Raw genomic sequence first — 26,708 nt, 5'->3', positions numbered from 1 at the left:
CAGTTTTATTTACTGCTGTATCCTCAGTACCCAGCACAGTGACTGTCACGTGGTAGATGCTCAATAAAGATTGCTGAGCAAATGAAATAAAACATCTAAATCACAAACATGTCTTGCGATGCCAAGGAATAAAAGATACCACCCCTGTTACTTAGTAAGAACATTCTAAGAAGGGATCTACTCATTCCTTTTTATTCCAGAAGTTTCTATTCAGCATTACTCTGTGCCTGACACTGGAGCTTAACAGTGAACAAGCTGGGCGCCTGCCCTAATGAAGCTGACATTTTAAGAAGGGGCCAGGCATATGTAAGCAGATATCCATGCACCAAAAACCAACGAAAGTAATGCAAATGTATGTGTGTACCTATATACACATACACTGTATGCACATATAGACATATACGTTATATCTCTTAGTGACACGTTATATATTTTGACTGTTATTGAATATTCAGATCACAGTCCTTTTGTAATGCCTTTGATTGTTTTAAAGACACTGCCTTTTTCCAGGCAGGCCTGGAATCTACGGCTTCACTGTAAGCAGGAGCACACCAATTCTCCCCAAGGCCTCCAACAGCATGTCTGGTCTCACAAGGCCAATGACTTGCAAACAGAAATTTCTCCCAAGGACCTGGAGCTCTATTTGGTCAAGCATATATTTATGCTGTACTACAAAAAAGATTTAATGCTGTACTCTTCAGCATTATCAGGAAGGAAAAAGTTAATGATATTCCCGCATTAGCAAAAACAGAATAATCTACTTTTTTACTGTATTTATTGTCCTGCTATTTTTTAACCTTATTTGGGGAAACAAATTCAGCAAGGAAAAAAACACTACTATAACAACCCACCACCTGGAATTAAGTACCAACATTAAAAATACATATATCTTGTCATCTTGTCTCCCCCCCAACCACCCTCCTACCCACGTTGGAGTTTCCATCTTTTGCCCAGGCTGGAGTGGAATGGTGATCTCGGCTCACTGCAACCTCCACCTTCTGGTTTCAAGTGATTTTCCTGCCTCAGCTTCCCAAGTAGCAGGGATTAGAGGCACCTGCCATCATTCCCAGCTTAATTTTGTATTTCTTGGAAGAGACGGGGTTTTACCACGTTGGCCAGGCTAGTCTCAAACTCCTGACCTTGTGATCCACCCGCCTTGGCCTCCCAAAGTGCTGGGATTACAGGCATGAGCCACCACACCCAGCCTATCTTGTCTTTTAAAAAATGTTAAGAGGCTCAGGAACAAAGATGAACCTTCCAACTCAGTCCAGACTAATGAACCAGTCAAGTCACATGGCACTCAGTGTTTTTCAGACCACATCCAGGGAGCTCTTGGATTCCTCAGAAGAGTGCCAGGGTCCTGGCAAGGAGAGGGCCCAAAAATGGGACAGCAAGAGGCAGGAGTTTGAGGATCCCACAGCTGCATTTCCCTCAGCACTGCACGATCTCTGATTTCATTTGAAAAGGGTTCCACTGAACTAACGTAAGGGTGAAGCTTCACATTTAGCAAAGGCAATGAGGGTAAACTGATAGGGATTATTTCTGGCTGCATATGGGTGGAAGGGAAGAGAACAAGAGAAGGATTTGCTACATATTTTCAGGGTTTGCAATATCAACTTAATGAGCTGTCAACATTTTCTCTCAGATAACTGGGTCTCTCTATAAGTACTCAGTTCTTTAAACAGATCGACTGTCTTTTGTCACATCAGACAAGTCAACCTCATGGGGTCTGTCTACCGGGTGATAGATACAATACCGGATCACTCTCATTCCTAAGATAACCATTTTAAATAGGAAGACATCAGTAGGTCAAAAGCTGTATTCACGCTTCCTACTAACATCCCATTTCCATCCTTTTTAAACTAATTGTTCTTCTGCATGCAAGAGTGGTAAAGAGAACCACACAGTCTCTTCTGGGCACCTGCTGGCGAGACCTTGGTGAGTGGCAGATCCCTGACAAAATTCTGACATTAATTCACTTCTCCTGTCTAGCCAGGCTTCGTTTTTACTTTTGACACAAACCCAGAGAACAGAAATATAATCATGATGTCCCAGTGTGGCTGGCCAAGAGAGCTGCAGCAGTGGAAGATAATGAAACTGTCTAACACTCCTTTATATTCTGCTCTAGGAGTCGGAGAAATATAAGCTAGTATTTGGAATATGGTTAGAAACCCACCAGTAGTTAAGAGAAACAGGAGAAACCGTCCTAATTATTTAAAACCGCAGAAGTTATCTATTCTGGAGAAATACACATCTTTGTTACTTTTGACGGTGTGAACTGAAGGCATTTCACCACAGGGATGAGGTGTCCACTTTTCGACACTATGGCCGTCACACTTGTGATGAGAAACGTGGTTTCTCTGGCCTGTGCTTGGTAGAGAGAGCCAGCAGATGGCAGTAGAGAGCAAACCACCCATCTAAACCAAAAAATCCTCTAATGACAAGACCAAATTCTCACCAGTGCACGGCCCTGAGTTTATATTCAGACCAAAGAATGGAAGCAGCATCCTTCCAATCCCCTCTGCTACAGTCCTGAAGCCTGGCCATGGGGATATCTAGTCTGTGAATATCAAATCGGACCGCATTACTAAGGGACATTGCTTATTTTCTACCACTAGCTTATAACAGTGAAACATGTGAACTGGATTTATACCCCAGCCCTTCCCAACTGTGTGACATGGTAAGGTATTTAATCATTCATATCATCAGTTCCTCCATCTGTAAAGTGGAGATATTAGCACTCATACTTCATAGCATTGATAATTCAATGCAACAACACTTGACCCAGTGTCCGGCACAGAGTGAAGGAATCAATCAAAAGGTTATGCTAATATTTTAACCCGCAGGGTTTTGTGCTTAGCAAGATCTTTTTATTAAGTTGACACCTCAGCACAGAACAACTTGCTATATGTATGGTCACATCCAAGCCCCGTTAGGCGTCAGTGCTGGGAGCTATGAAGAAGTGCCCATGGGCCTTTCCTAGAGTCTCTTAGTTACTTTGCCTTGTGTTACAACTTAGCTTTTGTCATTTGCTATAATTTTGATGTGCTAGCACTGCAAACTCGCAGGGGAAAAGGCTATGTTCCAACACACACAGATTATAAACCATTTAAGAAAGAAAATGGCTTTTTCTCCTAATTATTTGGCCCAAGAGGGGAAAGCTGAAAGCAGAGAGAGGCTAGTACTTAACAGTGTTCTTAAATGTCGTGTTCCAAGGCCTGATATGGTAAAGGGCCAGGCATGTTGTTCCCAACTCTTACCCAGCACCAGCATCTATAGAGAGAGCGTTTAAAAGATACCGACACTTGCGCCCCTTCCAGAGACTCCTCCCAGTTGGTCCGGAGTGGAGCAAGAATATCTCCCCAGGGCTGAGAACCACTACCTGCTCAAGCCATTCTCCAGCTAGTATGTTCCCACAAGTCAGACTGTTGAAAATTCAGAATGCCTGGCTGGTCTCAGTTGATTCTAACACAGTGGTTCTTCAGTTGCATGCTAGCAAACTTTACCCCACTGGATCAGAAAGCCCAAGGATGATAAGCAAATGGCTAAAAAGACAGTAGAACCTCTGAGAAATGGACTTCGAGTCAAACAAGCAAGCCCTGCAGGTGAGTAAGGATCCTCACCGACATGACCGAGCCCTGTGCCCACCAGTGCCCATGAGTGTTCAGGAGGCGGCATTATCATTAATGCCAGGGACAGCGCCAGGCCCTCGATGGGGCCAGTAAATACGCGATGAACCGATGAGGAAATAACAGCATAGAAAGTTTGTATTATTTGCCTAAAGTCACAGAGCAAGCAAGCAATAGGGAAAAAAAAAAAAATGAGGCTTCAGGCAGTTCAGGTGTGGAGTTAATACCCTTCCCCACAAAGTTATTTCCCATCTCTGTGAATGTATGCCCAGGACATGGTACCAAAGATAAAACAAGACAAGGTCATGGCTGTCTCCTATAAACCTAACCTTATTAAGGACGCAATACCAAGGAGTGCCTTGAGTGAGAGCAGTAAAAGGTAGTTAAGAGCAAGAGGGAGAGAAAGAGTAACTTCAGCCAGACTTAAGAGGGAGTATTGAGAGAGGGTGTGGAAAAGACAGCAGAGACCTTCAAAGCCCCCTGCAGCCCCTCAGGAGGGGGTGGCTGAGGTCACCTAGGGAGCCTGGAGCCTGGGCACAGGCGCTCTGGGCCTTGCAGGGGTTTCTGATGTTCTAAGGGTAACGCTGGAGACAGAGTTTAGAAATGTGAAAGAAATGCAGGAGGGAAGACATGTATCTCCCCAGGATTCATAAACAGATGATTTCGGAGGCCAGTACAAAACAGAAGCGTGGCGCCCCTTGCTAAAAAATGCTTAAGAATTCCAAGAAAGTGATAGCAAAGCACGCAACCAACCACAGGGCCCTTCTGAGCATGGGCCCTGTGTGACCACCCGGATCTCGGCCTGAGAAGCCTCCCTGCCAGGGGACCCCTAGGGGAGTCTGAGGATTAAACAGGATCCTGTGTGTAGAGTATGCACCACAGAGTGGGCATTCAGCGCTGGCCATGAACGGCAAAGTCAGTCGCAGGGCTGGGGCTGCAGGTTATCCTCAGTGCGGACTGCCTATGACCTGCTGCTACCATTCACGAAGGCTCCCTGCCTGAGAATCTCCAGCAGGATTCATAGGGAAGGTTTCTTTTTACAAAGTCTCTGCTTATTTCAAAACCCACTTCACAGGATCCAAAATCGTATAGCCATGGGAACTGTGAAAGATCCACAAAGCCTAGTGAGACATCAGAGCACATAGCCGAGCCCATGGTCTCCCACCCGGGTAGGGAACACCCAGGCTAGCTTTTACATAAGGCTGGCTCAGGAAGGGTATTTACAGCGGAATTACTACACAGCAAGCCAGGCTGGCGGCCCTCTATCTAACACATGTGGAACCTGAGCACACAACGCCACCACGTCTCCCGGCTGCAAATCTGTCTCTAGCTCCTGTGCCACATGCCTCTGCAGTGTTCCTCCACCTTCTCAGCAGAACAGTGAGGCTGAAGGGCATGCCCAAAGAAAAACGGTAGGTACACAGGGAGAGCGGCTACAGAGGCAAGAGGTGAGTAATGGAGCCACTCACGGGACCAGAGAATAGGATGTGCTTATTTTGCCATTATAAACCAGGGTGTTCTCAGGTTTGAGAGTTGGTCTTTTGGATGTTCTCTGCAAGGGTTCTTGCGAACAACACTATCAACATTTGGGGCCGGGTAATTCTTTGCTGTGGGGCTATCCTGTCCATTCTAATACTTTTAGCAGCACCCCTGGCCTCTATCCACATATGCCAGTAACAACCCTGTAGTTGTGACAATCAAAACTGTCTCCAGACAATGCCAAATGTCCAAAAATCACTCCTGGGTGAGAGCTGCTACAGTATATGACCATCATATACCATACTCTAAGGAATAAACCCAGTAATAAACATGAACAGAGAGAAGAATAACCTGGGCTCCCACCTCTGATCCTATCCCACCCCAGTCTGATCTCTGGCAAAAGAACTAAGTGGAGATCTGACCATATCACGTGACTCCCTAAACCTCCAAGACCTCCTGTAGCTGGCCCTTGGAGTGCAAGCTTGCATGCCACTGGCTGACACAAAGAAACCAAGTTATCTGTTCCTCCTTCCACATCCTCGTCACTTGCACTCCTCCACAAGGCTCCACACTCCAGCCCCATGACACACTCTTCATTCACCTGACAGCTACTTCCAGGACTCCAGCACACACCAGGCACATCCCAAGTGGGTGGGAGGCATCAGTGAACAAAGATCCTCACCCTTGTGGAAACAGACAACAGCCAAGAACGTAACACAGAAATTATACTGTAAGTTACAAGGTAAAAGGTAGACCCGGGAGACAAGGATTTGGAGGCAGAATGAGCTACAATTCTAGAAGAGGTCATCAGGACAGCCTTTATTTGAGCAAAGGTTTGAAGGAGAGAAGGGAAGTAGTCATACAGATTCTAGCCAAGAGTGTCACAGGCAGAGGGAAAAGACTGGGAGGGCAGAGGGGAAAAAACAGCCAGGGCAAAGCAGAGCAACGGTGAGGGGTGCTGGGCTGCCATAAGGACTTTGACTCTGGGTAAAGTGAATCACTGCAGGGTTTTGAGGAAAGTAATAATGTGATCTGGCTCACATAAAGTTCAAACAATCCTAGCTGCCGTGCAGAGGATGGTGGTTGAAGCAGGTAGGTAAGTTACAAAGCAACTGCAGTATCTGTGTGAAAGATGGTGGTGGCCCAGACCAGGAAAGGGGCAGTGGAGATGGTGACAAGTCTAAGCAGGGCATCTTGTGTCCTGGAACTTCAGCCTCCAATTCTTGCTCAGTGATTCACCTAACGCAGGATCTTTCTGGATTTGGAGTTTGTAGTCCACTAGACACAGCAACAATGTGTGTTGACCGTTAAAAAAAATGAAACAAAATAAAAAACCACACATCTCCCTCCATCTCCCCTCACACTAAAATGTAATCCTGACTGAAGTCTACTTTTCAGAGCTTCCTATTCAGTTCCTAGGCACGTGTCTGGCACTCAGATGTTTATTTAGAGGACAAATAATATATCTTATACTGTGTGAATAATTACTGGATTCCTTTAGACAGAATCATTTATAACCATTAACTCAAAATGTTTTATTATTTTAGAAGTAATTCATTTTGGTTGATGGACTTTAAGAATTGATTTTGGCTTTTCCTGCCACCACTACAAGCTATTTAAGCTTCATTATTTTACCCAGATCATCATTGTGTTTTCAAAGCAATCACACTCAGCATGCACTGTCATAAAGGTTGGTGTGAGGTATGAGTGAGTGCCCTCGGCCTACAATTAGCTTGATGCGAATGACCCTGGGCCTCATTCTACTCATCCATGAAGTGAGGGAGGTCCCCCCGTTTACGTTTACATCCAGGGTCTCTCTCAGCTTGAAAATTCCAGAATTTTACATTCACTAAGATGTCTATTGGAGAATAACCATCCCATACAGCTGAAATCCTATGGTGCCAGGTGCATTTTGGCATTCAGAAAAATTTGCATTTTGGACTTGTAATATATCCAGCAGGAACTGGGGCAGCTCTTTGAAATTACCTATTTCTATAATGAAATGTATAAAGACACCCAACAGCCTTATATCAAGTCAAGTTTTGCTGCCAAATTAGTTATTTTAAAAATCTTCCGGTATTTTGAACTTTTTGGCTATTAGAATTGCAGATGAAGGATCCTGGGTGAATTAGACTGCATGTTGCTAGAGAAACTTGTTTGCACCCAGTCAGCAAAAATCCAGTAACTCACAAAAGATACACAAGTCACTGATGCAAAGAAAATACTACAATTCCCTTCACTGAGGGATGGGCCTCTTCCTCATGTGAGGGAGATTTTCTTTGACTAAGCCTTGGGGAGAAGGGAGGGAGCCCCGAGAGTCAGATCTGACCCAAACCTATTCTTTTTGATGTGAATTGACCCATCTCCAAGCTGATTCATGGTCAACCTAAAGTGGGGTTAATTGTTTTTACTGGAAGTCAAGTGTCCTAATTAGCTCAAGCTACTACAAAGATGTATGAGAATTGATTAATAATGTCACTTTATTATAAAGCCATATCATTTTTTTTCTGAGTTAGTATCCATCTTAGTTCATTTTAAAACTTTTGGATGGCTAACAGTTAATAGTTATTAGAAGATGCAAATATTACAAAGATTTGCATTAAACAACTTGGACATTGTCAGATTCATTTTGTAAATCTTCCAGATGTCTAGAGGAGGAGCAACAGAAGTCTTTACAGGTAGCACACTAGGTAATATCCTCAGATTCCTCAACACTAGGGAGCAGCAATGGGAACTGGGCCATGGCCATGATTAATTCCCTTGCTAAATTTGTTTAGAAAACTATTTGGTTGTTTGAATAAGATGAGAAATCACTGTATTTCCACTGAAATAAATTTGAGTGTCACTGTTTCACAAATAGCAAAAATACAGAAGAAAGCTCATTTATATCAAGATAGTTCTTATAAAATAAAACTGTTATGTCCAAACTCGGACCGAGGGAACTTCATGTCCAAACTGAGGACAAGGAAGTCTAACACTGCTCTGACCGAATCTGTTCCTTCCAAATATACTTGGTTCGTTTGAGTCAAAGAGAAGTGGAACAGAAGGCAGAGCCTTCTTTGAGGGAAGCGAGGAGGGAGTGGCAGGGGGTGAGGAGAATACCTGACCATCTTCTGTCTACTCTGCTTTCTTTTGTTCTTTTCCCACCCTCTTTCCTTCCCTTTTCCTTCCCTCGTCTTTGCTCAGCTCTTTGCTAATGTTCAAAGGACTAAGGCTATGGTATTGCCTGGCTGAAGGGGAAGTAAATAGCTTCCTGGCTGAAATAGGCCAGAAAGCTATTTACTTCTTGATTACTTTTATCTGCTCAAATCCTATGTATTTTAATTCCTATACTTGTGCTGGGTCTTCTACCTCACTTTGGCTTTGGGCACTCCTCCACGAGCCTTCGAGAGGCTGTCACATCACAGGATGGCCCAGGCAGCCGGCCTCTGAGACCATAGGATGGCCAGTTCTGAGAGTCTCCCCCTATTTTGAGCTGTGGAAAGTAGCTCTGGAACTCAACATCCTCCTTCCTTGCTTCAGTAGAATGATAGCACTGAGGCCTGGCTGAGTGTGACAGAGTACCATAGAGGATGATTCACAGCAAGTTTCCCCGCAGGGCCCTGTCCACACAGGCTCAAGAACTCCCTGAGCTGGGAGCAATGGGTGGGCCAGACTTTGGTTGTTACCAGTAATTCAAACAAGGAGGCTTTTCTTCTTTTGATATTACATGTATATTGTTTTTCACTGAGGGCTGGAATGAAGGCCAGCATCTCTTTTGATGCTTGATGATACACAGTGGCCTTTAGTGACACTGTTGCCCAAAGTGGGTTGAGGGGATGAATAATTTTAGGTGAGTGCTCCATGGGCAAAAATTAAACCCCAGCATATTAAACTCATTTCACAAATATTACTAAGTTTAAAGAGAAGTTTTAAAAAGATATATGATCGGTTTAAAGTAAAATACTAAGCAATACAGAGTACTGGTAGTCAGCAGCAATTCTAAAAGTGAAGACGTCATCTGGAGCATCCACACTGCAGGGCCGGCGAACTGAGCAGTGCCCTCTTCACTCTCCTAGGAGCTCCGTCCCAGCCCCCAGCCCCTCTCTCATGACTCCCTTGGACTCTTAACTGTAACATGATCCATACCATCCTTTAAAAGCAGTCTGTCCCCACAAAATGCCGGCTACTGCCTTATTAGTAAGCCATCTAAAATGCATGGCAAACCCTGATAAACGCCAAGCCCAGGCAGCACAGGGCACGTCCTATGAGGTGCAGGCAAATTTCAGGTTCCCAATGACCACTGTGTACCACCCAGATCTGCTTTCATCTTGGCAAGGGTGGGGCGGGAAATGTCAGACTGATGTACGATGGAGGGCATCCCTGACTGTCCTGACTCTGTGGATGGGAGTTGGCTATGGGGTTGATGTCATCAGTACAACACCTGGTTACAGAGATCCTCATTCAGGACTGGTCCCTGAACTCTCTCCCAAGAGAGCCTGGCTCAAGGACTCAGTATTGGGCAGAAAAGCACAGCAGGGTAAACCCATGGCTTCTTCCCTGATCCCCATGCTTTAAAATTTATGCCTTAATTATGTGATACAAGTTTTGGATGTGTTAAATGGAGTGACAGCCAAAAGAGAGCCATCAATTCTGGTTGGCGCTCCCCTACTTTTAGGCAGTTTATGGTCACTAATCCCACCTGGCAAGTTGACTCTGCTCTCAAAGTACATGTTTTGGGTTCTGGTTTACCTTGAAAGATACACCAAGAAGTTTCATGGTTCAGGGTCAAACATTTTTGGCTACTGTACATTTTTTTTTAAAAAAACACATTGCTCTTATGGGTACCTGCCTGCTTGTATCTGTTTGATGTATTTTTTTCTGGATCAAGTTTCACTGGCCCATACTCTATGGCAGAGAAGTTAAGGACTTTGATCATCTCCTTGTCCCTACATGGAGGCAGACACCAAATTCTACAACTTCCCATGCCACCCTCTGTGCCGAGTACTCAGAAATGTATGCACACCAGCATCCTGAGCCTCCAATGAGAAGACAACAGTCCAACCCTGGATTTGTGGACTTAAATGTACATTTTTGTATTTCACAGATACCTACAGCAGCTGGCCTCCAGGTATTAAGAGGAAGTACAATATCCAGCTCACTTCCCTGTTGCTCAACTGTTAGAAAAGTTTCACTGCAAACAACACTATTTAAGGATGACCTGAAGGATACGCAGTTTACGCTATCTTCTCCCAGTTCTCTGAAATCTACCCAAGGCCAGCAGAGAGCACTGCGCACTGCCACATGATTTGAACTATGGAATAACCCTCTGTGGCAGCACCGCCATTAGGTTACACCAGCAAGGGGCTTCATGAGGAACAACGCATGAGAAACAGCTCGTTTCAGGCCTGTTGAGGACTTTGAGCCTTATGTCACAGGGTCTTGTTTAAAAGATGCTCAGGAAAGTTCTCCCTCACCTCAGCACTGAAAAAGACTCCCCTTCATGAGAACAATGGGTAAGTTTTCATCCTGCAGACCCCATGGCTCACAGTCCCGCATCCCCTTGCCCCAGCACTAGCTGCAGGAGCGCACCCGTGGGAGCCAACAGAACGTCCCGACCTGTGCTTAGCGTGTTAGCAGCAGTAGGACTTCCGCTTGTCTTTCTGATTTACATTTTCCTATTTAATCTCTCTCAGCTGCAAACTCTTTATGTACCAAAAGGTAACAGGCCTATCAGGAGAATTTTAAAAGATGTATTGTATTCTGATATATACACCCTATATACTGTGAGAATAGCTAAAAGTTTGAGTGCTAAGTATACTTTGTGAGTGTATTTAGTCCTCATTCTAAGCATTTTGCAAGTATAGTTAATCCTCATGCAACTATGGGAGGTGCTGCTAGCATTATCTCCGTTTTACAGATGGGAAAATAGATGCCCCGAGTTTGAGACTGACATTCAATTTCTTAACTCTTTCACAGGTAAAACAAATTTGAACCCATGCCATGTGACTCTGAGCCCCTTCTCTTAATCCCTACTATAGCATCTACTACTTTAACGCTATTTTAAAAAAAAAATTGGTCTTATTTCTCCTCTCATTTCTTTTCAGAGGCTGAGCACATTCACTTTTATGGTAACCAACTTGTCCAAACTTCTCAGCTTTGTCACTGACAATCCTATTGCCTGAAACCTCAGCAATTTCATCAGAATGCTTATTTTGGCTACAGCATTGCTGGTTCATACAGATGCATTTGTGCAAATTAGGAAAAAGGACATCCATTTACTTTTAACATAGTTTTGATCTTCTATTCAATATATTTACATAAATTGAAAATTTACTGCCTTTTAAAAATAGGGCACAGAGAAACAAATATGAATATAGAACTTCACAATGTATTTCACATCCAGAGTTACAGGTAACTTAATAAATATATTACCTTTATATCCTTGTTCTGTCTCCCTGAGATCAATTTTGGTTATTGATTTGAAATCAGTGTCCCATAGTCGTATACACCCATCTCGCCCACCAGTGGCAAAGCCTTCTTCACACACATACATGCTAAAGATTCCAGCCTGTTGATTAAAATAGGTAATACTCAATGCTGCAACCATCCTAAGTATGATGAATACAGTTAAATGTGGATTTTAAAACATAACAAGGCAAAAACAAAAATAAAACCCCCTTGTTCTCTGTTGAAATGCCAACAATGGACCAAGAAGCCATTCATAATACTGTTCATCTCAGCTACATTTAAAAAACGTAATAAAGCAAACTAGTTCAAGTGCTCTTTTACCACTACTAAAAAGATGGCAGTTAATTTTTTTAATTAAAAAATATAATTAATGCAGATATGGGAATCATAAATTCTTTCATGTGATAAGTGGCCCTTATAGAGAAAAGACAACTATGGAGGTGTCTCATGTAAGCTGCTGCCTAAAACAGTTAACTAGAGATATGAGGCTAGAAACAAACACTTTTATAGGCACAAAAGTGCCTGAAATGTACCTCAGTGAGCTCACAAAGGTATCACTTGAACCTAATTGAAAATGTAAATAGCATTTGTGTTAGCTTGTTAAGCATCATTTGAAGATTTTTTTTCACATGGGAAATAGTTTTATAATTTAAAGATGCTCTTCCATAGGAAAATACTTAATTTGGTTCGTTCAAAAGTGCTGCAAGAATATAATGTTGACATAAGATCCAGTATAAATAGGTTACTAAGGCAGATGCTTTTATGAATGAGGACAAATACTGACCTCTTAAGAGCTGTTTCATAATTAGTAAAGCTAAGAAAATTCATCTGTGACATACAGTGAAAGATCTGAAATGTCATAGCTCTTTCTAAGAGGTGCTTAAACTCTTCCTGATATTAAAGGTATAGGGAATCAATCTGGAGGTGACAAGCTAAAGGTTTGTTTCCCATAACATCTTTACCCAATTTCCATTCACTATGATAGGCTTTACCTTTTATATCATCCTCCCATTTGTAGGGACGATTTCATCATCTGTAGATACAACAATCTTTTGTTGACATTTTCATATGTGTCAAAAGAGAGTGGAGTGGTAAGAAGTTTGTCCTTGTTCTTACAGAGCAGACCACCAGAAGGTATGCGGTTATCAACGGTTTCTGACTGTATCTTAAGAGCTCATGACACTGATGTGGAGGTAACACACTGCACCTCAACATGAAGAATGAGGAAAATCTACCTTACCAACTAATGTAAGAGTAATAGTTATCTACACTTTTCCTGTTCAAATTATGGGCCATTGATGAGCAGCAGTGACATCATCCCAGACCTATGGAGCCAGAATCTGCATTTTAACATGATTCGCCAGAAAGTGATGGGCATACTGAAGTTTGAGAAGTGCCTATAAGATGAATCTGATGATTAACTAGTTCTAGTGTTCTGTCAAACTACCGTGGATGATTAACACAAATCAAGCAATTAATAATTAAGGTGAGAGCTAATCACTTTATATGCTTTTGAAATATATTTTCCTTTAAGTGAGCAAATATAATTTAGGAAATTGTCATGAGTGGGGAGTGTTCAGCAGGGTCCTCTGATTCTAAAGCAACAAGGGAAAAATACAGGGAGGGATTCGTGGTCTTACCTTATTTAGTAAATCACCCACAGATTTCCACATGGTAATACTCACACTATGTGCTCCTTGAATGGTGCGGACTAAATTGAGCCCTTTCCAGACATAGATGTCACCATTTAAAGCACCAGAGTAGGTGATGTCTTCTTTGGCACATGCAAGGCAAAGGATGGTCTGAAGATCCCCTGTTTTGCCAAATATCCCTCTTTTCGCAGTCAGGGCATTTCCACACAGTGTCCAAAACTAGAATGTAAGTGATAAAATAGATCCCCAAGATAGAGTATTCTGATGTATTGCATTGGTGTTTATTTATGCTTCAGTGCATTTTACGTAATTTGCTCTATCCAAGCTAGGCACAAGTAAGTTAATTTGCTTTGCTGTAACAGAGAACCACAAAAACGTTTTAGCTAATTACTAGAAACCTGAGAAAAGCCTATAACAACACTTTTAAAAACGTTCAAATTTCAAAGCTTTGCTCACTGTTTAATGGTGATTTAATAGAAGACAATGTTCTCAGAGTTGGAATATAGTGGATGAATCATGTTTTTGCTTAATTTTTTGTCAAGTTATAAAACTAGTACAAGTTTATTGTAGAGAGGTTTAAAAACACAGATAAGTATAAAAAGGAAAATTGTGATGGTCTATAACTTCTGGTTAGCAGTTGATATACTATATATTTCTTTTTTTTTTGAGAGAGAGTCTCACTTTGTCACCCAGACTGGAATGCAATGGTGCGATCTCAGCTCAATGCAACCTCCACCTCCTATGGTCAAGTGATTCTTGATTCTTGTGTATCAGCCTCCTGAGTAGCTAAGATTATGGGAGTGTGCCACCAAGCTCAGCTAATTTTTGTTTTTGTAGTAGAGGAAGGGTTTCTCCATGTTAGCCAGGCTGGTCTCGAACTCCTGGCCCCAAGTAATCTGCCCACCTCGGCCTCCCATCTAGGTATTTTTAGTGTACCTGTATCTGGAAATAATTTCTAACTTTAAATGTTATAAATCTTCATTGTAGAAATGTTACTTAGAAATGTTTCCAAGTATATTTTCATATAGCCAAATAATTGACTGGACTTTTCAGTGTTAAGTTGCATAAAATATGTCCATCCTGCAGCAAACCATACACATAAAACTTCAGCAATTTTTTTTTTTTTGAAACGGAGTCTCACTCTGCTGCCCAGGCTAGAGTACAGTGGCACCATCTCAGCTCGCTGCAACCTCTGTCTCCCAGGTTCAAGCGATTCTCTTGCCTCAGACTCCTGAGTAGTTAGGACTACAGCCATGCGCCACCACACCCAGCTAACTTTTTATATTCTTAATAGAGACAGGGTTTCACCATGTTGGGCAGGCTAGTCTTGAACTCCTGACCTCAGGTGATCCGCCCGCTTTGGCCTCCCAAAACATTGACATAGTTTTAATGTATCAACTAGAATAACCTCACTGCCCTTGAAATAGCCCCCCTCTCAGTTTATAAAGGCTACTTGCATATGCTATTTGATTCTATCAAAACCCTTCACAGGCTAAAGTGGACAGTACTGTCATCTCCATTCGGAAGGGAGGAAAAGCAAACAGAAGTAGCTCACTGAAGGTAAGGGTTCAATGGGGTTAGAAAAATATTCAAATTTTTATCTTTGCCTTGACAACTTTGAATCTAATGCAGAGACAAATGAAACAAATGAGATAATTTTAAGGTAGCATATTCAGACTGTACCCAGGTGGCAAGGAAATTCAGAAGTAGAGAACTAAGTTGAATTGAACAGAATGAACAAAAGTAGGATTTGGATTTGGATCAGCGGTGAGGAAGAAACTGCATCTGGATTCAGAGGAACAGGATGAGATGAATACACGTGGCAGGAATGTGGTGGGTAGGAGTAAATTAATAACAACCCTACTATTTTGCACCTGCAGGAGAGGAAAAACCATGGTCCTCTCAGAGTAGTTGGGTACTGGAGGAAAGAGTTCTGGGATGGCTATACCACCAAGATGGTCAGGATTCAGGCAGCTAGGGGTGGGGGGCCTGTCCTGTGTGTGTGTGAGAGGGGACTGGGGGTAGAGGGATGCCTTAGCAGGAATGAAGGGCAGATATGAAATGAAGGGTCCATATGGGCCTCTCTTCTCAGAAAAAGGTATCAGCTCTGGTCACTCATTTCTTTGGGTATTATTATTAATGAAAAGGTGTTAAAGTATATATTGAAAGAATAAAGCAGCCAGGCACAGTGGCTCCCACCTGTAATACCGGCACTTTGGGAGGCCAAGGCAGGAGGATCACTTGAGCCTAGGAGTTAGAGATCAGTCTGGCCAACATGGCAAGACCCCGTTTCTACAAAAATAAATAATTAGCCTGGTGTGGTAGCATGCACCTGTAATAAAGTTTTTTTTTAAATAAAGAATAAAGAGATCTAGGAAAAAGCTACTTAGGTATAAGCTTTGGAAAACATTTAACTTGTAACTCTGAACCTGAACAAACTATTAAATGATTATTGGTTGAATTAAGACGCCAAAGAACTTGCTGCTCATGGCAATGTTTAAGGCATTCATTTCCCTTTCTCATTGCACCTCCTCATGCATAACAATTGAAAGAGTAATTATTGTGTCCTTTACCTTTGGATGTACACCCCTGGCCTGAAATATCTGAACATTTCTAGACAGTCATGAAAAGTAGAGGCCATTATCTGCAGACTTGATCTACATAAGTTTTTTGACAAGTCACCAGATCAGATGGTATAAGGCCTACATGAAACATTCCAAATAGGCAAATGATTCCCTAAAAACTATGGTATTTTCTGCAGAAAATGGCAAATACCTGAAATATTATCTCTTTTTGAGAAGCATTTCCTACTTGGAAAACAGTGGCAGTTTAGGGTAGCAACGCATCATTAAACTCACATACCTTGTTTATTTTCTCCAGTCTCTACGCACATACTGTAATGCAAACTTTGTTAGAACTGACAGGTACCTTGATTTCATCTAGCACTAGGTAGTCCCCAAAGTCCCTTCTGTTTCTGACTAGAGACAGCTCAACAGTATTCACAAACCTGTTAGGCTCATTTGCTATAAAACCAATGAAGCAGCTAATGCTCAACTGTTACTGTTTTTCAAGCATTCATTTCAGATAATTGCAATTTGTCTATTTGCCAAAACATAGGAGATTTGCAAAGCCAAAAAGGATTCACCCTAGCTGCACAAATTTCAGATGCAAGTATAAATAATTTTGTATTTTAGTAGAGATGGGGTTTCCCCATGTTGGACAGGATGGTCTCAATTTATGACTGGAATCATTCAATGTTCAGGTATGTTTTTGGGGGAAAAAAGGTGGAGGAATCTTGGTAATTGGATATAGAGAATACAGAGAGCAAAAATAATTTGTTGAAGGCTGCTTAAATGTATTATATTTATTTCTAAACAAAATTAATAAACGATTGCTAGGTAGACATTGCAGATTCTTTAATTTGAGGTAAAAATGTTTTTATTTGCTTAGAAAAAAATGTCCAAATCTGCTAAGACAATTAAACAGGATAAGCAGCTCTTCTTGTTTTCAAATAAAGTTTCAGAATTTTATTTGTCTCTGCTTTTCTGCTTTTAGAATTTGCCAATTTAAAAGTTGGAGTTAACCAAGGATAGAGAGATAGGAAGGAATCTGGAGAATTCTACCAATTAAGCAGCAAATCTAGTTAGAACCCAATAAATATAGGGTTTTCTTTTTGAAAAAAGTTAAGGCAAGATAGCTCACGTAAGAAACAATTTCTCAGTGGAAAGCACTCTATAGAAGGAGCCAGAGGCTGAACTTAAATCTCACCTCTGCCATTACTTTGGTGATCCTAGAAAATGAGGAAAGAAATTAACACTGTGCCTCTACTGGGTTCCATACTGTTGAATTAAGTTATCTTAAATTCAGGAGGTAGTGGTCTGTCTACACACACGAGCGAGAGCGAGAGCGATTGATTGATTGATTGAGAGGGAGGGAAGATTGTATGTAAGAAATTCAGGTTGGGTGCAGTGGCTCACATCTGTAATCCCAGCACTTTGGGAGGCCAAGATGGGTGGATCACAAGGTCAAGAGATTGAGACCATCCTGGCCAACATGGTGAAACACTGTCTCTACTAGAAATACAAAAATCTGCTTGGCATGGTGATGGGCACCTGCAGTCCCAACTACTCGGAAGGCTGAGGCAAGAGAACTGCTTGAACCTGGGAGGCAGAGGTGCAGTGAGACAACATTGCACCACTGCACTCCAGCCTGATGACAGAGTAAGACTCCATCTCAAAAAAAGAAAAGAAAAAAAATTCAGCCTCAGGGAGATTAAATGGTTTGCCCAGAGTCGAGTAGAGGTAAACAATCAAGAATCGAAGTCAAATTACCCCCAAGCCCCCGAGGGTCTTGGATTTCTTCATTGCGGAGTACAGGATGGTTGGTGGTTCCCAGGTTAGGGACCTAGAACAGAAAACCACCACAACCTAACAGAAATCAGGATCATCATGAACTCACATGTTTTTTTACTCATGGGTGAAACGACAGTTTTCATCATTTTTAGTCTGATCAGAAACTCATGTTGGCAGGTAACATATCTTTGACTAATAAAACATTGCTAAGCAAACAATTAATGGATAGTTTATTTGGTGGCCATCATCTTTCAAAATATGTGTTCCCTACGAAAACTATGTAATAGGTTTTTTGGTGATAAAAACACTGGTAATCTTGGAACATTTCATGAGCCAAGGACCCTCCCAGTTCCCCAGTCCCACGCTTCCATGGGTAACCAATGCCTCTCTTAACTCCAGACAGAAGCACAACCCCTCTCCTAGTTCTTCCTCCGGACCCTTCCTAACAAACTCTCCCACCCACGGAGGCTCAGCCTAGGCAGCATCCCCATCCCAACAACATGCTTCTAAGCCAGCTGGGATCTCATCTTCAACGATACAATGCTTTGATTTTACCTTTCTTACAAAATGCTCTGTCTTAATGTTTTAATGGTTAAACCTCAAGTAAATTGAAAGTAGGGTCTGTTTTTGTTCCTTCACCTTATTACGAACTCAAATATTAAATAAACTGAATGAGTTGAAAGTAAGGTCTGTTTTTGTTCCTTCACATAGTACAAACTCAAATATTAAACTAAATTAGTTTTTGGTCTTTCAGGTGTGCTGTACCAAGCCTAGAAGGAGCCTCAGCTGCTGCTAATAAAGCAAACTACCTGGATTTCAGGTGCCATTTTCCTTGGTTAAAAATACACATATCAGGGCTTGGTACAGGATTATTAAATGTTTATGAAACCCTAAAGTGTTGGTGGAATATCTTATGCTTTTGAGTAGTGGAACCTCTCAAGTCTTATCTTTTCGTTCTCTACTTTTAAATTATTTTTTATTTTGGAATACTTATTATTGTAAAATAATTTTAAAATAAAATATACAAGGGAAAAAAATTATCCATTAACCCACTACCCAAAGATAACTGTTTAACATTTGGTAATGTTCTTCTAATGTATTTCCTATATAAAAATGTTTTTAAAGAAAAAAAACCCACAAATCCAATCCCACCATCACCCACCCCCGAAGTAAACTTCCCCACATAATAGATTTTGAATATTTTCAATATCACTAATCATCTAAAACATAACTTATGATTGTACAGTGTTTCATCATATGGATATAATATTTTATTTAACTTCCTGGGGACACTTAAGTGGTTTCAGATCTTCTGTTTGGTTTATTTGCTATTGATAAGTTACTCAGCAATGAGTCAGTTCTTGGTTCATACTTCTAACAATTTGCTTGGGATAGATTTTAAGATATGAAATTACTGGATCAAAGAGAACTGACACTTCTAAGGATAAACATTTCCAAATTTCTGGACTGAAAGACTGCTTATCCCTCTCTACCAGCAAGGTTTGAGAGTGCTCATTCACTGAATCCTTGCCAAGATAGGGTACTTTTAAGCATAAATTTGAAAGACAAACTGTTTTAGTTTAAAATTTGTGTTCCAGGTGCGGTGGCTCAGGCTGAGCGTGGTAGCTCACGCCTGTCATCCCAGCACTTTGGGAGGCTGAGGCGGGTGGATCACGCGATTAGGGGTTCAAGACCAGCCTGGCCAACATGGTGGAACGTCATCTCTACTAAAAATACGAAAATTAGCTGGGCCTGGTGGCACACATCTGCAATCCCAGCTATTCAGGAGGCTGAGACAGGAGAATCGCTTAAAACCGGTAGGCAGAGGTTGAGGATGCAGTGAGCTGAGACCACCCCACTGCACTCCAGCTTGGGCAACAGAGCAAGACTCCATATTAAATAAATAAATAAATAAAGGGCTGGGCGCAGTGGTTCATACCTGTAATCTCAGCACTTTAGGAGACCAAGGCGGGCGGATCACGACATCAAGAGATCAAGAGCATGCTGGCCAACATGGTGAAACCCTGTCTCTACTAAAAACATAAAAATCAGCTGGGCATGGTAGCGCATGCCTGTAGTCCCAGCTACTCAGGAGGCTGAGGCAAGAGAATCGCGTGACCTGGGAGGCAGCAGCTGAGGTTACAATGAGCCGAGATGGTGTCACTGCACTCCAGCCTAATGACAGAGCAAGACTCCATCTCAAAAAAAAAAAAAAAAAAAAAAAAAAAAAAAAAATTGTGTTCCTTAATTGAGATATAAACATTTTCATAATTCTATTGGCTAACAGTGTTTTTATTTTTGTCAGTTTTCTATGTTTTTTGTCCATTCTACAGATTTGCTAGAGGTCTTTGCATTTTGAGAACAACCCAGTATCTACTTTGTGGGTTGCTTGTACTTTTGCTAGTTTATGGTTTTCCTCTTTTTGTGGAAAGAAGGAATTACACAGAACGTTTTAATATTACAGTTGCATCGATATTATCCCTTACAATTTCTTTCTTTGCTTTCATATTTAAAAAAATCTTTCTCCAATTTGAGCAGTTAAACATTTGCCTATATGTTCCTGTAGCTATTTTATAGTTTTTGAAACTTTCATCTCTTTAATTCATATACAGTTTGCTCATATAGACTTTGTTTTAGCATACAGTATGAAGTATTAACTTTTTCCAACAAATTGATAAACTTGTGTCTACCAGTTAGAGATGCTATTGTCATACTCCAAGTTGTCATACACATTAAGGTCTATTTCCCAGCTTTTATTATTTCTTTTTATCCAAGTCTTATACCATTTAAATTAAATTCTACTATGCTTTAGTAAATAGTTGCACATATTTACATGTACAACTATTTTTTTTATGTTTTTTTTATCCCAAAGTTCATAGTTGTCATTCTTTAATGCTTCCAGATTAATTTAGGATAATTTAAAGGGAAATTCTGTCAGGTAAAAACAAAAGCAATAGGGATTTTAACTGCATTTCTACCAAATCAAGATCTGGAGAAAAATGATACATTTGTAAGTTTTAGACATCACGTCCAGAATCAAGATTGTCACTCCTGTTTAAGTATTGTTTTACATTCCTCTGCAGAGTTTTGTAATATTCTTTAGGTTAGTCTTCCATATTTATTGTTATACCTGTTTCAGAGTATTTTATCATCTGTCCCTTTCTAACCATTAAGAATGAATAATGGGAAGGATCATGAAAAACTAGACTAAAACAACAAAAGAACTGCTAAATAGGAGAGGTTGGTTACAGGAGAATCTTCAGTCATATAGAAATAAACCATTTTTGTGCAGAATCCATGCATGATCTACGCAAGAAGGTAATCTTTGTTTATGGACTTTAACTTCTATTATTTACAATCCTATAGAGAAAGAAGATCCTGGGCCATATCCAGGGGTCAGGAAAAAATTTTTGCTACGAAAACATGTTGATGCAGTTAATTTGCTACTTGTGAACAAAATAGGAAGAAGCAAATGTGGGCCTACCTAGACGACAGTGTAGTCTAGAGGAATTTTGGGCATTTAAAAACCAATGGTCCAGATAGGTTTGTACTGTGAACGCCTCTATTTCCACATAGAGCGCAATATGACACCTTTCTTTTAAGGGAACATAACATATCACAAGTGTTGACACGCAATATACGCAAACATTCATTTTAATGGAAAAACTTACTTCCCAACATTAAAATCAGCACTATTTTAAAACATGCAAGTATTATGAGTCATCAGTTTGATATTTAATCAACATAAAATTTCCTTTTTAGCTGCCTGCTGAGCACTTCACTTGTCATTACTTTGTATTACTAAGAGAGAGCCCCATCAACTGATGTTAGTTTGCTTCAGGAGCAGAGAAACAGGTAAAAGGGCTCTATATTGAAGAAAAAAAAATGTAAAGTCAAGCAGTCTCTCAACATCAAATTATCTGTATAAACACCTAAAATGATTTGCATTGAAGGTACCAAAATTTAAAAAATATATTTACCTTTATATGTTTTACTCCACAGCTAACCACTCTGTTTGGCTGATAAGGATCCCAGGAAATATCAAAAATCTGTACAAAACATTAAAAGTTGCTGTGTTGATCATTTGGTATGTTTTGCCTTTTCCAGATACCAGTCCAACTGCCAAGACTCTAACCTAACATTTAGAACACAATGTTACCATCACAGAATAAAAATGGAAGATTTGGCTCGGAATGAGCCAGGAACTAACACACATGTTATCACCTCATGTCTACTTACCTTAAGGCCTGAGTAGAGAGAGAACTTGCCATAATTATTTAGAACAGACTGGTGTCTTATTTTTAATTTTATCCATTTGGGATAAACAAATGGACAATTTAGAATAAATTTTTGATCAAATTTTTCAATAGCTCTCCACAGTGTTAACACTTTGGAGATAGCTTTTCAATAGAAATTTAAGTAATTACAATATGCATCATTTTAACTAGGAAAACATTCAATAGTTAACTACAATTCAACGTGGCCAACAGCCTCTAGTAATCACAGAAGTTAATATTCTTAAACATAAGGCAAAGGCATTTATCCAACACTAACTTAAATAGTCCCTTGGGCTATCATTTTAATCTGACCCAAAATACTTTATTTTCAATTAACCAAAGAACTGAAAATGTATCTGCTACCACCGTTTGTCATTCTATAACAAGAGCTACCAGACAGTTTGCAGGTAGTTCTATTTCCATTTTGGAGACAAGAAAGAAAACACTGTCAATCCTGAGAGTCAAATTGCCCATAGCGATTGCTTAAAACATGTATTTCCAGGGCCCATCCGAGATGCTCTCACTTAGTGGATCTGGAATTGGGTCCAGATACCTGAATCTTTAAACACATTCCAGGAGATTCTGATGCAGGTGGTCCATGGACATGCTCCATGACACGCTGATAGAAAGAGAAGGACTACTTGTCAGGGACAAAGTCTAGACCAGAGAAATAACCTAGGCCACTAACTTTTCCTCACATATCAAGGAGCAATTATGGTCTCCAGAAAGAGCATTGAAGAAAAAGTACTTGGCCCAGGTATCCATTTCAGCCATTCAAACTCAAGCAAGTCTGAGCATCTCTAACCTTAACCTCATCTTCTCTACAGCGGATAATACCACCTCAAGTTTTGTTGAGTTCAATGAAGATAAGGTATATGAAGTCATTTTGCAGGGTATAAAACATTCATTGTATAAATGTAACGGATTACATGTTTTAGCACCACTAAAACAATCCTGAAAATAATCTTGAAGTTAGCCATAAGCAGTCAATAATTGATACTGGTATCAGGACATTGGTAATAAAGAGCAAAACTATGTGTGATACAGATTATGGGGTCTGGGGGAACAGTGTTCCAAATAAAGCATTTCATTAAAACATCCTGGGCTCTAAAGATTACAGACTCATCACTATAGGCCTATTATACTTTTTACATTGTACCTTTACTGGAAAGAGGTAGCAGAGCAATAGGGCAGGCACAGTCATTGAAACATACAAGCAAGTCACATGATCTCCAGTAGTGTTCAATTTATCTGAAGTTTTAACAGAGTTGAACTCAGCAAAGAACTATTCACAAATTGGGCAGCCCTCAGAACCAGAAGAGGCTCAGAGAGCTCTGCTCTGCAACTGGGCAGGCAGTACCTATCCTCGGAAACAGGAACTGAGGTATAGAAAGAAACAGCTTTCCTGGTTTCAGCTCTGAGTTTGCTTTATTTGGGCATGGTCTGAACAGGTGGCAGCCTGCCATTGGCTGAAGCTGGCTGCCACTCAGCTATTTGGTACAAAAGTATACACCTAAATTTTCGGTTTGGTTATTCGCCAAGCTAGGTTGCAGTTTATTTTGTAGGGACTTACCATATGGAGGGCAGCTGAGGTCAAATTTAGTTTAACATTAAGGATTTAACAACAATAAAAGCACTTTCTATACAAGCCAAAGTGATCACATTAGGCTATTTTTCTGAGTAAGGATATTTTATTGGTTTAAACTGTTTGTAACTTTAGTTTTCTACTTTTTCTAAGGTGATAAGACCCCAAATTCTGACAGAGTATACTAGTTCAGGTCAGACTGTATAAAATGATTCAGAAATAGAAGTAGTAAATGCAGAATAACTTAGGTAAAATATTATGTATGAGTTTGTTTCAGTAGAGCTAGGTATGGCATCACAACAGTGTGAATGAGCTCTCACATCCATTTTTTGTCATCACTGGAAATTCATTTATTGATCTAGTCCAACTCAACTTTCCTTAAGATGTGAGATCACAGCATAAACAGAAAAACATTCAAAATGGTTAAGCATCACAAATATTTTCAACCTAAATAGTCCATTAAATACTAAGTTAATACCAACTAAATTAAAATCCCTGAGCCTAGAGAGCCTGAGCATCACAGTGCTATGAAGTCTCCCCAGGGGATTCTATGTGTAGCCAGAATTAGGAACCACTGAACCAGAGGGGTACCAGGCCTCTTCCAATACTGAGCTTCTATTGTTGGTCACTCCTGAGCTCTCTGAAGACTTGATCCTGGAGTAGAATTTGCGCTATCTGTGGGGTCTCCTTACGACTACAAACCTCCACAGATGAATGTGCTATTCATATTTTAAAAAAATTTTAGAGTTCCTTCTAAGCAAGAGACAGTGAATTTCATGTTTAATTAGATCCTCATTCAACATCAAGCTTGTCCAACCCACAGCCCAGAATGGCTGTGAATGCAGCCCAACACAAATTTGTAAACTTTCTTAAGATATTATAAGACTATTTTATTTTTAGCTCATCAGCTATTGTTAGTGTTAGTTTTTATGTGTGGCCCAAAATAATTCTTCCATTGTGGCCCAGGGAAGCCAAAAGATTGGACACCCTGTTGTACATGAACACTTACATTGTGCAGAAATACAAAACAACTAGGAAATCAAGTAGGACAGTCATGCAAATTGATTGTTTAAACTAGAGAAATCGAGCCAATAAAGGAGTTAAATCACTTTAATTATGCAAGACACTGGAGAAGTAGTTCTGACCAGTTATATGTATACACTCACTTCATCCCCTAAGACTACACAGAATTATCATTTCTGATCACACTGACTTCAATAGAAATGATAAGCAGGCAACAATTTACATTCAAGGTTCTCAAATACAACCCAAGAATCACAAAGTTGTCATTACATTCACTCCAAATTAAAATGTGTACGCTTGTGACTGTTTTCTAAAAACTATTTCCATTTCTAAGTGAACACATCCAAACACATAATTTCAAATTCAATTCCATTTTGATTTTATAAAGCAGTAAAATGCCAGCATCAAAAATTTGCTTTGCCTATGAAAGGCAGTAGCAATTCATATAAATTATTCGATTGCCAGAAGCACATTAACACAGTTATTAATCATGAAAAAAGAGGATGCTTGTAAGTTTAATAGGAAAAAATGTATTCATGGCAAATTTACTTTTAAAAACATTTGAGGTCTGAGAAGCAGTAGCACAAGCCCCTCCACCCCCTATTTCTGAAATCTGCATAGCTTGATCCAACAAGTTCTTACCCGGTCAGAATGGCCGGTGGCTGAGGCCAGAAGTTTTCCCTTCCTCCAGTCCCAAATGCAGACTGTGTTTTTGGCATCCAACCCCACAGAGGCTAAGCGCTAAGAATAAGAACGATAATTTAGTACCTAAAAGTGATGGGAATATTTATTCACGAGTTAAGAAACAGTTACTATCTACTATGCATCAGGTATTGAATTTCTTATAACAAACCGATTTCTTAAAACCCATCTTAAACCCAAAACTAAAAATATCACAAGAGATGACTTCCATTAGTATATGCTGAAATTTCAAAAACCTAAAAGCTACAGCTCCTTTATCCTTTTAAAGGATAAGAAACATACATGTAAACTCTCATGAAATCTCTGCTAAGTCAATAGAAATTACAGAAACAGAACTTGAAGGCAGCATTTGGAATTTTTAACTTAAGATTTTTAGGTAAAATCTTAATGTGATATTTAATAGGGTTCCATCATCTAAAAGCATCAAACTGCTAAAATTTAAAGGTTTGAAAAACAGAATTCAATAAATGAACATTATTTTCATTTTTAGTTTTCTATAATTTTACAAACATTTAAGGTAACTTTTTTATAATCCAAGTAGAGGTAATCTGGTACTTCACCTCCCAGCTTAAATTCCTTGGGTCAGAACCTGTCCTCAAAGGAAAAATAAAATTCAACACACATGATCATATACAAAGTCAAAAGTGTGAAAAACAGGCAACAGTCATACCAAAATCAGAGTTTCTTACAGGATATCACTTAGAAGGAGACAGCATTGTGCAAGAAAGAGGTCTGAACTGTAAGTAGATTTGGCTTCTCTTCACTTTTAAGTAACCAGACATAACTTGCAAAATTAACCTCCTTAAATCTCAGTTTTCTCATTTCTACAATGGGTATAAAAATATTCATTCTTTCTACTTTGTGGAATTGTTGTATGGTCAAATGAAGTAATATAAATGAAAAGGTTTTAAAAATATGGCATTCCCCAAGTGTAAGAGTATCTGAATGCTGAGTACGTTCGAGAGCACGTCTATGTACGTGCACACTCACTCAGCACAGAGGGAACAGACAGCCGCATATGGCTAAATGTATACATATGCTGTTATGCAGGGATTATTCAGGTTTCTTCACTAAAGATGGCTTCCATTAGGAATTTTTAACATAATGCACACAGTTGGGGTTTTATTAAATGTGTCCTTAAGAAATGTCTTTGCAGTAATTTTTAATTGAGGGTTTCAGCAATGGAAATAAGATGTGGTTGTAGTTTTATTCATAAGAAAATTTGAGTGGGTGAACTCCATTCGGCTTATTCTTTTTCAAGAGAGAAAAAGCAGTTCACATAAATAGGGGTACTGAAGTAAAACCCACATTTCTTGATTGAGATAAAGCTGAAAGAAACTTATTTTGTTCATCTGTAGGTGACAGGCCCCATAGCTACCTAAAAAGCATTTCTATTGCCTTTTGTTGACTGTGAGGTGATCGGCCGTTTGTCATTTCTAAATGTCATTCAATTCCAGTGAACTCTGTCCAGGGAGTAAGGCAGACCTGAAGCAATAGTCATCAACAAGCCATGAAATCCATCATGGCTACATACAGGAGGTTATTTCTCTCACCTGACA

At 40.1% G+C, this 26,708-nt stretch overlaps 1 protein-coding gene across 1 annotated transcript in view; it reads right to left on the bottom strand.

Annotated features, from left to right (window-relative positions):
- EML6 (EMAP like 6) overlaps positions 1-26,708 on the bottom strand; it is a 253,524-nt gene that overhangs the window by 129,700 nt on the left and 97,116 nt on the right. The window contains exons 3-6 of the mRNA XM_021672860.2: positions 25,090-25,188; positions 21,543-21,611; positions 13,244-13,429; positions 11,523-11,658 (exon numbers count right to left, since the gene is read on the bottom strand). Of these exons, the coding sequence (XP_021528535.2) occupies positions 11,523-11,658; positions 13,244-13,429; positions 21,543-21,611; positions 25,090-25,188 (490 nt within the window). The remainder of the gene's footprint in view (positions 1-11,522; positions 11,659-13,243; positions 13,430-21,542; positions 21,612-25,089; positions 25,189-26,708) is intronic.

This window comes from Aotus nancymaae, unplaced genomic scaffold (genome assembly GCF_030222135.1).
Source record: "Aotus nancymaae isolate 86718 unplaced genomic scaffold, 86718_ANA_hifiasm-v0.15.2.pri h1tg000057l, whole genome shotgun sequence".
Lineage (NCBI taxonomy): Eukaryota > Metazoa > Chordata > Mammalia > Primates > Aotidae > Aotus > Aotus nancymaae.
This window is presented reverse-complemented; position numbering and strand designations above follow the sequence as displayed.